Source organism: Chrysochloris asiatica, unplaced genomic scaffold, assembly GCF_000296735.1.
Source record: "Chrysochloris asiatica unplaced genomic scaffold, ChrAsi1.0 scaffold00035, whole genome shotgun sequence".
In the NCBI taxonomy this organism is placed as follows: Eukaryota; Metazoa; Chordata; class Mammalia; order Afrosoricida; family Chrysochloridae; genus Chrysochloris; species Chrysochloris asiatica.
The window spans coordinates 7065256-7076807 of NW_006408553.1; the positions used below are offsets into that span (position 1 = coordinate 7065256).

An 11552-nucleotide genomic window follows, 5' to 3' on the forward strand; every position below is an offset into this window, starting at 1 on the left:
GGAGCCTCGGGCTGGGCTGTGCCGGGGAGTCCGCTCTCCCTCGGGGACGCGCCCACCGCCCAGCCCGACCAGCGCCAGGTCGCTGGCCGTCCCCGGCCCTGCCCCTTCTCCCCGCGCTCCCTGGCGTCCACTCTCTGGGCTCCGACCGAGTGCGCGTAGATCTGAGCGGGGCTGAGGCGGCAAGTGGGGGTGACAGGCTGGCGGGTGTTGTGGTGCGGAGGAGGCAGCACGTGTGGTGTTGTGTCTGTCGGGCTGTCAGCCCCGGCGCTGGGAGGGGAGGCGGCCGGCTGCCTGTCAACCTTCGGCCGGTCTGGACGCTAGCTGGCCGACCTGTCAGGCTCTGGGAGAAGCCTGCGAGCCCCTCACGCCTCCGCGGAACCGGCCTCTGGAGTTTAATGTTTGGAGGAGCTGCGAATGGGCGATCCATTGCTCTTAACTCTTTCACGTGATTTCATTGTTAACTTATTCCTCGAGTTCTGTTCGGTTCTCTAATGGGAACGGCGAAGCAACTTATTGGCAAACTGCAAGGCTGTGCCTATCAAGTTTTTTTTTTTAAAGTTTCGAGCTCTTTAAAAAGTGCGCGTAGATGTGTTTGGAGTGGGGAGTGGGGATGGAGGAAGCAGTCTGAAGCAAGTTGCTTCTCTCAAACCCGCTTCTGTACTTTTAGAGAGTTAAGGTGCAAGTCTGTAGGCTCTTTATTTTCTGAAGACGTGGAAACTGATGAAAATCTCGACCGGAGAGACAATGACTAAACTGTCATTCATTTTTAAACATTGGGAGCTCAAACTATTCAAACGTTCCCAGCATCTTTAACTCAGGCGTTAGTTTTTAATTTAGTTTAGCGGTAATGTGTATATAATAAACTTTAAGTATTACTATGATTTCTGACCTCTTGAGACCCTCACCAAAATAAGGCATAGCTCTCTTAGGGGGCTTCCTTTTAGTCAGCTAATTTAAAAATAAGTCTTGGCTCAGGCTTGAGTGTTTGTTTCAGTCTTTTCTTTACTATCCGAGTTAACTGTACTCTCTCTTAACTAATGTCTTTTAGTTTTCCTGTAGATTTTAGTTTTACTCAAAGAAAAGTTACCATGGAAGCCATTTTTCTAACATTGTTTTTGTCGTAATGTAAATGCTCCCGGAGGACAAGAACAGAGTAATTTTTTTTTTTTTTTTTAAAGCTTGAACTTAAATTTAGTTTTTTGAGGCAAAGAAGTTATTTAGAGTCAGAATTCATTATTATTGTTTCTTTACTTTTATCTGCCAGATGCTTGTGTGTGAAAGATGATTCAGTTTAATTCTAGAGAGAGGATTCTTGTTAATGTTTTATGCATTGATGTTCATTCAGTACAGCAATCTGGAAGTCTTGAATTCATGTCTTTATGAGATGTGACTCCTCTTTAGACTCACAAACAGTAATAAAACGTCCCCCCACCCCATGTTGTTGTTGTGTGCCGTGGAGGAGTCAATTACGACTCATAGTGACTCTGTACAGGGTTTCTGAGGCTGTAAATCTTTATTGGAGCAGAAAGCCTCATCTTTCTCCCGCGGAACAGCTGGCAGTTTCGAACTGCTGACCCTGAGGATAGCAGCCCGATTCGTAACCACTACGCTACCAGAGCTCCTTAAGTAATATGTGTATTTGACTCCAGGGACCCAGGGTCTTTTTCTTTTAGTTTCTGTATCTGTACATTGTTTAAGAACAATTTGACAGTTGTTATTCCTTTCAGTATATGGATCTAGTTTTAGTTAGGAGGAACTATAAGCATTTAATTCTTGGTTGTAGTGGTTATGTGTTGTGGAGTGGGTTGCAACTCAAAGCGGCCCTGTACAGGTTTCTGAGGTGGTAAATCTTTACCGGAGCAGAAAGCCTCATCTTTCTCCCACAGAACAGCTGGTAGTTTCGAACTAATGACCTTAAGATTCGCAGCCCTATTTGTAACCACTACAGTACCAGAGCTCCTTATGTAATTCTTAAACGTTTGAGTGAAATTGGATTATTTAAAAAATTTTTAAGCATTGCTATTTTCAATGTTATTTTTGTTTCCATTTGGAATGCCTAAAGTAATATTGTACTTAAAAGATGACCTTAGTTTGTGTAAATAATATTTGTGGGTTTTTTTTTTTTTTTTTTTTTAACATATAAAGTAGTTAAACTTCTCATTGACTGCTTGTCTTTTTGTTTTTACCCAATCTGAATGCTTGGAGTTTTGAAAGGTGAAAGATTTATTGTTACTTTCATTGCAGGATTCTTTCTACTAATCCAGCTACTTGTTGAAGTGCTGAATAGTTACTTCTTGGGGAAAGATGTGAAGGAGGAGTTGCAGTCCATAGACTGGTGAGCAGAGATTGCTGAGGACAGAAAAGCTAGCACCTTTCTGGTTAGACATAGCCTAAGGTCATTCATGGAACATCTCATCTTGTTTTCTAATTACTCACCTTTTTGTCCTTTCTATTTTACCTCAATGGTTTACATACATGTTTGTTTTGGGATGCTTATGGAAATGTCTTGAAACTCCTACAGGTGCTCAGTAAACACTCGCTATTTACTTGACTTGAAAAAGTAGGATATTTCACCCAATAGCTTATTTCCAATGAGCCCCGATGGAAAACTAACCTTGTTTTAATTGTTTTTCAGGCATAAGATGTGCATTTTTTTAAATGTGAAGCTGGGAATGAGATGTTCTTGAATCCTTACAACTTTTTGAAGAGACCCATGTGTGGTGCTATAAAGAAATTTATTGGGAAGTGTGAAGACATTTCAAATAACAGGTTGTTTTGGTTACTAAAATAAAATCGAGAGGCATTCTATTTTGTGAAAGGAGGAAAGACTCAGGCCAGAAAACGTGTATGCTATGGTTAACTGTTTCCTAGCCTCCGAGAATCTTGTTTTCCATGGTGTGAAACTTACTCAGCATCAGGATAAGGGATAACGACTCTATGGATATACAGAATCCTTCACCATGGTAAAACTCGCTAACCCGCTGTACACGGAGTGGATTTTAGAGGCCATCAAAAAAGTGAAGAAGCAGAAACAGCGTCCTTCAGAGGAAAGGATTTGCAATGCAGTGTCTTCATCCCATGGCTTGGATCGTAAAACTGTTTTAGAACAATTGGAGTTGAGTGTAAAAGATGGAACAATCTTAAAAGTCTCTAATAAAGGACTTAATTCCTATAAAGATCCTGATAATCCTGGGCGAATTGCACTTCCTAAACCTCGAAACCATGGAAAATTGGACAATAAGCAAAACGTGGATTGGAATAAACTGATTAAACGTGCAGTTGAGGGATTGGCAGAATCCGGTGGCTCAACTTTGAAAAGCATTGAACGTTTTTTGAAAGGTCAAAAGGATGTGTCTGCGCTATTTGGAGGCATTGCTGCCTCTGGCTTTCACCAGCAGTTACGATTGGCTATCAAACGTGCCGTTGGCCACGGCAGACTCCTTAAAGATGGACCTCTTTATCGGCTCAACACTAAAGCAACCAATGTGGATGGGAAAGAGAGTTGTGAGTCTCTTTCTTGTTTACCTCCAGTGTCACTCCTTCCACATGAAAAAGATAAGGTAAGAATGGTATATGCATCAAATTTCATAGTACTGATTATATAGGATGCTTCATGTTCATGTTCCTGGGAAGTTATATTTGGTCAGGCTTTCTGTTTGGGAACTTTTGGAGTGGTTAGTGATTTTTTTTTTTTTTAATTTTTATTGTGAATTTAGTGAAGATTTACAGACAAGATCATCAGTTTTCCATTCAACAAATAACACAGTTTGCATCATCTCTGATATTGTCATCCCTTCTATGTCATCCCACTTCCTCCCTGTGGTTTATTATTGGTGAGTTCTAGATGTGAGAACTCAATGGATGGTGATTGTTTCTGATGCTTTGAAATATTTTGTACATAAGATTCAAATACTGTATATTAATCTAGCTAAAATAATGTTTTAAGATTAGAATTAGTAAGGAACATACATTAAAACTTAAAAAAATACTTTTTATTGTGAGTTGAGTGAAGGTTTACCAGGCAGATCATCAGTCCCACATTCAATAGATTCTACACTTTGGGTCATTATAATGATTGCAATCCACTCCAGGTACCATCAGTTAGCAATATTTACCTCTATTTACTCACCCCCCCCCAACCTCCACACCCATCCTCTCTGTAGCCATCATAGAACAACATTAAAACTTTTAAGTAAGATTTTTATAGTACATTGTTACTGGAAGTTAATGAGCAGCCAAATACTGAAGACTTGAATTTGAAACAATCAGCTGACTCTGTGGGTTATTATTGTTATTATTTTTCCATTTTCCATTTCATTAGACAAGAATGAGACATTCTCATGATCAGTAGTTGTTGCCAAGTAAACCTAGCTATTCTTATTTTTGCTATTTGTATACTATGTTTGCAGTATGATGAAGTATCTTAAATGTTACAATTTCTGGCAACTGTAATTACAAGGGTCTAGAATATATGGTAATTCTGTATTAGTAAATTTGAGAGAGCTGGAAGTGGTGCACAGGTGGTATACCTTACTTTGCTTCATGTTTTATGCTGTTAGTTTGTATCTTAGGTTGTTTTGTGCATTTGAAAGTAAGTATGTCTTAACAGTAAATTCTGGTCTTTAGAGTTTTAGGGATGAGAATTTTTTTAGTAGCTAGTTTTTATATTGATCTGTGTCCTAGCTATAAATATAACTGGTTGAAATTATGATTTTTGTGAAGAGTGGAAGTACTTTAAAATTACTAAACACTTTAAACCACTTTTGTCAAGTCAATTCTGATTCATAGCCACCCTATGGGACATAGTAGAACTGCCTGCCCCATTGGGTTTCTACAGATATAAATCTTTAGGGAAGCAGACTGCCACATCTTTGTCCTGCTTAGTGGATGGTGGCTTTGAACCACTTATCTTTTGGTTAGCAGCCAAGCACTGTAACCACTGAACCTTCAGGGCTTCTTACCATACGTTTTAGCACACACCAAAGCAAGGCTTGGTGGTGTAGTGGTTAAAGTGTCCGACTGTCAGCCAGCAGGTCAGTTGTTTGAACCCACCAGCTGTTCAACTGGAGAAAGAGGTGTCAGTCTGCTTCCCTGAAGATTTAAAACTATGGAAACCCTATGGAGCAGTCCTATGTCCTACAGGGTGACTATTAGTTAGAATTGACTCAGTGGCAGTGGGTGTGGTTTTGGATTTTCATTTTTGTTGCTGCCATGTGCTGTGGAGTTGGTTCCGACTTATAGCGACCCTGTACAGGGTTTCCGAGGCTGTAAATCTTTACGGGAGCAGAAAGCCTCATCTTTCTCCTGTGGAACAGCTGGTAGTTTTGAACTGCTGACCTTGAGGTTCGCAGCCCGATTTGTAACCACTACGCTACATTCATCCACATTAATAAAAATATTTGTTCGTTTTGTTTAAGACCATGTAAACTGCTCCTTGTATGAGAAGACTGTAAAGTTAACAGTGAGTGCATTTTAAAATATTTAGGATTTGACCTAAATTTATTATTAGTTAACAGCCCTTCAAAATGACTGCCTGTAGGTTTTGTAACAATGGAAAATTATAGTATTCTTTGATGGACTGTTCAGACATCTGTTTTAGAGTTCGAGTTATCCTGTATAGGGTTTCGGAGGCTGTAAAGCTTTATGGGAATAGAAAACCAAATCTTTCTCCAGCAGAAGACTTAGTACATTAGAGCTGCTAATCTGCTGGTTAGCAACTCAGCTTGTTATCCACTATGCTACCGGAGCTCCTTCCTCAATACTGGTGTGTTGCAGAGTCGGTTCTGACTCATAATGACCCTGCATAGGGCTTCCGAGGCTGTAAATCTTTACGGGAGCAGAAAGCTTCATCTTTTCTCCTGCGGAACGGCTGGTAGTTTCGAACTGCTGACCGTGAGGTTTGCAGCCCGACTCATATCCACTGTGCTTCTGGAGCTCCTTTAGTATGGATAATAATACTGATAATACAAAATGATCTGACAGAGTCATGAATTGATAGAGCATCCCATTCATAAAATGTTCAAAATAATTTATTAAGACTGGGCAAGGAATTGGTCAAAATGGGGAAGTAACTAAAATGTTCTGTTCTGTAGTTCAGTGCTATATGAACTTTTTTAAGAACTGCTTCTTGATCACATTTGACTGAAGTTAAATAAAATATAACAAGTTGATTCCAACAACTGTTATCAAATGATCTAACAGGCTAGCTGCTTGGAGAAACAGGAATTTATATTTAGACAAATTTAGTGCCAAGCTTGTGAATTGGATATTGTAAGTTCTTGTTAAAATGCCTTGGGTGTTGACTTTTATAATTCTATTCCTTGAATTAGATATTTTGATTAAAAAAAAAATTAGCCATAAGTAGAATGTCAGGTGTGCATATTTTTAAAAGGGTCAAAAAAGGACAGTGTAGGATAAATTCAAATAATAAAGTCTTGGGATTTTGCTTTTGAAAGGGACCTTGAAAATCATCAGGTCTAACAATCCATATTTTGCAGTTGAACTGAGAACCTTTGCTTAGGCCATTGCATTGCACCTTTGCATTAAAACTTTAATCCAGTAGAGATCTACTGGTTTGCTTCAGTTAAACAACTCAAGTGTTGATGTTGTTTGTAAGTGCTGTTGAGTTGCTTCTAACTCATAGCCATCCTGTATAGGGTTATCAAGGAGCAGCTGGTGGGTTTGAACTATCATCCTTTTGGTTAGCAGTCCAGTGCTTACCCTACAGCACCACAACAGGACTCAACCAGTGTTGATATGTTACTATATAAGTTACCTGAGGCAACTAAATTTCAAGTATACGTTTGGGAAAATTGAGTTTCTTTCAGTTGGCTTCATGTATGTATAGTGATCTCATTGGAAAACTAATTTCACGATAATATCCATGAAATTCGATTTGATGAAATGTGCTCTATATTTTAATATGGAGTCTTATTTTAAGTAGTAAATTTTCCAGAGTGACTTTCCCCAAAGATATAAAAAGCTCACATTCAGAATCATAATATAGTGAACTCTGAGGTGAGGAGTTACTCCCTTCCTGAACAGATGTCTTTTCCTTTTATTGTATTCTCTATGCATGCTTTCTTTCCTCTCCTTCAAGCTACCCAGAATTGATTGATTAGTTTTTTCTTTTGAACCTGGTTTCCTCACCCCACTCCCCAGTACCCAAAATTCCAGAATGTTTGACAGTGATGGAGAAAGAGAAGGTGTTGGTAGAACTAGTTTCACTTTTGTTGTTGTTGTTATTAAGTGCCGTCCAGTCGATTTCCACCCATAGTGACCCTGTATAGGGTTTCCAAGGAGCAGCTGGTGAATCACCAACCTTGCAGTTCAAACGACTTTACAGTCTGACATATTAGCCCACAATGCCACACACCAGGGCTCTTTTAGACTTCAATTAATTCTACAAATAGTTATTGAGGACCTACTGGTGTGGGACTGTAGGATAGCACTGGACTGCTCACCGAAAGATCGGAGGTTCTAACACACTCTGCTTGAAACTGAAATTGTGTTATCTTTTCTGAACTACTATATCCACTGGGTCAACTGTATTGATGAAATTCAAGGACAATATGGAATGACCTGAGCAAGTGCCTCTTTACTTTTTGTGTATCAGTTCTAACTAAACTTTTGTAATACTAACCTTTGGAAGGAACTACAGAACTATATGTTAGATTTTTAGCTGCTGAGTGGTTTTTGTTCTATTCAGGGAGGTAAGTAAGCTATGTAGCGAGATTTCCAAAGGCGTTTTTGTGAAGGTACTTGAACTTCTCCTTGGAAACCCTATACAGGGTCCCTATGAGTTGGAACCAACTTGACAGCACTTAACAACAACAAAGTATGAAAGAAACTATACCGGATTCTGTGATTTTAAAGATTCATGCATGTTATAAGGGAAATTTCTGAGTGAATTTTAGGGAGCTCTGGTAGAGTAGCGGTTACAAGTTGAGCTGCTGACCACAAGATCAGCAGTTGGAAATTTCCAGCGGTTCCGTGGGAGAAAGATGAGGCTTTCTGCTTCTGTAAAGATTTACAGTCTCAGAAACCCTATACAGGATTCCTGTTGGTCAGAGCCTACTCCAAGGTGCTTAACAACAACAACATAGCTTAATTGTGATTTTATTTATTTATTTAACATACGTTTGCTTTGTGTCAAGCATTACAGTAAAGTTGCACATATTCACGCATTTAATTCTCATAACAACTGTATAATTACAGAAAAAAAAAACCAAACCACCTTTATTTTATAGAGTAAGAAACTGAGGCCAATAATATACCCAAATCACACAGCTAACAGGTAGCAGAGCTTGGATTTGAAATCTGGCTGTTTGACTCTTTGTAGTCTTTGCAACTACTTATTGTCTCTTGAAAGTTGTATGTATAAATAAATGTGTATTATTGCACTCGTGCAGAATTGTGAACAGAATAATTCTCTATGTCCACTTCATAGTACACTCTGTAAATGTAAAGGGCACATCCCACACACCCCCTTCAATGTTTGTGCCCTCTTTTCTCTTCTTATCATGGAACGAATTGCAAAACTGACTGGACCAGTGATAAATGTGTTACCAGCCAAAGATTATGACTAATTTAGTTTTCTACACCTGAGGTTCATAAAAAAGAAAGAGAGAAAAGTTTAATCTCCATACCATTTTGTTTTATCTTTTTTTAAGGTAATTTTGGAGTTAATTTTCATTTCAATTGTTACTAACATTTTTGTATTTGTAGTTCAAGGATGTTAGGAGAGTGCTTTCACTTGAATTGTGGAATGGATGAAAGGATAAGTGTGTAAGTGGCTTAAAGTGCAACTTCCTCTTAGCAAATTTCTTTCTTTTAAAAGTTTTATTGTAAGATAATTTGTCCATTTACTTCATTTATTATTCATCTGGCAATTTTACCATGCTACCAGGATTTCTGGTGTGGCGCTATGGGTTAATGCGCCAGACTGCAAAGCCGTTTGAACTGCAAGTTGGTGGTTCAAGCTCACCAGTAGCTCCTTGGAAACCCTCTAGAGGGTCACTATGAGTCGGAACCAACTTGACGGCACTTAACAACAACAGCAACCATGAACATGCATTTAGGATTTAGAATCTGGGGAGGATGGGGGTTAAGGCAGACAGCATAGAGATGTGAAATAAATTATTTTGGGAACCCTTTCTTATTTTAGTTCATGAAATAGAACTTTTTTTTTTTAACAGCCACTATTTTTTTCATAATAATTAGGAATGTAGCTCTGAAACATAATTAGATGTTTCTTGGGTGAGGCTAATTATTATTTGAGATTATGATGGTCCATTAGAAAAATTATCTTTAGCAACTATGTTTCTTCACCTACTCAGAAATAGTTTTCACCTTGATTTCAAGCTTCCTAGTTCATTTTTCATACTTTTGCAGCTTTAAAGATAAAATTATTACAGAATTTACTTACGTGAATTTATAATTTATGCTCCGTATTGGTAGTCTAGAAAAATATACTCTCTTGTGGTAATCAGCAAAATCATTAAAGTGTAGTTATCCTGTGCAGTAGTATTTTAGGACAGAATTGTAATTTGCTGAAGCATTCATTTGGAAAGGGAAGAGAAGGTATTGTCAATTAATGTTATTGTTTGGGTTATTACCCAGCTGGGTAACTTGGAGTAGTAGAAAGATCAGTGATAAATCTATATTGCCTTCTGTTATATATTTTCATAGAGTAAACTCTTTATGGTGGTGGTAGTTATGTGCTGTGGAGTCGGAACCGACTCATAGTGACCCTGTACAGTGTTTACGAGGCTATGAACCTTTACGGGAGCGGAAAGCTTCATCTTTCTCCTGCGGAACAGCTGGTAGTTTCGAACTGCTGACCTTAAAGTTTGCAGCCTGATTTGTAACCACTACACTACCTAGAGTTCAAATTATTTTGCTTTACTGGAATTTGGTATTTTAAATTTGTAGTGTAAATGGGACTTTGACAGAAACTTACATTTTTGATGTAGACATGACGATTAGAATGGAATGTGGTTTTCATGTTAAAAATGATACTAAGGACTGTGCTTTAAAAAAAAAAAAAAAAAAAAATCATGGATCCTGAGGGATTTGCCTCCCATACCCTCCATATGAAGTTTTGATTTAGCTATTTGAAAATGGCCTCGATAGTAAACTTGGTTGGCATTTTATATGTTATAATAGTGGTATTATATTAAAAATTATTTACATAAACTTGGTAATGTCAATTTCAGATAGCATTTTGCTATAATTTTGTTTAAAAGGCAATGAATGATAGTTGTCAGTGTTTTTAGATTCAGGGATGTGTTTAACTTTGACAGAATGATTGTTCACTTAAAACAGCAACAAAAACTGAATCACAAAAGATGCAACAAAAAAAGTAAAAAAGAAATAAGTAAATAAATGGGGGGAAAGCTGTCTGTTTATTGTATATTAAGATTCCTTTGTGAGAACATGAAAGCAAATATATTGTGTGGTTTAAAATCAGGAAATGTGTGCGCAGGGTTGTATCCTTTTAGCATATTCTATATGTTGAGCAAATAATGTATGAAACTGGGCTATTTGAAAAAGAACATGGCATCAGAATTGAAGAATCATGAACAACCTGTGACATGCAGGTAATGCAACCTTACTTGCTGAAGTGAAGAGGACTTGAAGTACTTATTGATCAAAGACTATAGCCTTCAGTGTGGATTACACCGCATTATAAAGAAAACAAAAATCCTTACAACTAGACCAGTAAGCAACAACTTGATAAATGGAGAAAAGATTGAAGTTGTCAAGAATTTAATTTTACTTGTACCTACAATCAGCACCTGGAAGTCAAGAAATTAAATGAATGTGTTGCATTGGACAAATCTGCTGCAACAGACTTCTTCATTGAGTTCAAAAGCAAAGATGTCACTTTGAGAACTAAGGTGCACCTGACCCAACTCATGTCATTTTCAGTCGCTTCGAATACATATGAAGGACTCCTGGTGTGGCGATGTAGGATCAGCATTGGACTGTGAACCACAAGGTTTGCAGTTCAAACCCACCAGCTGCTCCTCAGAAATCCTATACAGGGTCACAATGAGTCAGAAGTTAACAGCAACAACAGTAACAACATATGCATATGGAAGCAGGATAGTGAATAAGGGTGGTCAAAGAAAAATTGATGCCTTTGAATTATGGTGTTGATTAAGAATATTTCAATAAATCTGCCTTGAAAGATATACTGCCAGAATGTTTGTTGGATGTCAGAACTTCATCTTATGTACTTTGGACGTGTTATCAAGAATGACCAGTCCCTGGAGGAAGGACATTGTGTTTGGTAAAGTAGAGGGTCATTGAAAAAAAAGATGCTCAGTACGATGGATTAACATAGGGCTGTAGCAACAAGGGCTCAAACATAGCAATGATTGTGAAGATGACACAGGATTGGGCAGTGTTTAGTTTTGTTGGTGTCGCTATGATTTGGAACTGACTTGACAGCGTCTAACAAAAGAACAAGGGAGTTTAAAAATTTCATTGATAATAGAATTAGAAGATGATGGACTTTACCCCATAAACTTTGAAGCTTCCATATA

At 38.1% G+C, this 11552-nt stretch overlaps 1 protein-coding gene across 1 annotated transcript in view; it reads left to right on the plus strand.

The window, feature by feature from the left end:
- The window catches only part of KAT6A (K(lysine) acetyltransferase 6A), a 176716-nt gene that overhangs the window by 12055 nt on the left and 153109 nt on the right, over nucleotides 1-11552 (plus strand). Inside the window, exon 2 of the mRNA XM_006859929.1 lies at nucleotides 2636-3560. Within this exon, the coding sequence (XP_006859991.1) occupies nucleotides 2961-3560 (600 nt within the window). The 5' untranslated portion in view covers nucleotides 2636-2960. The remainder of the gene's footprint in view (nucleotides 1-2635; nucleotides 3561-11552) is intronic.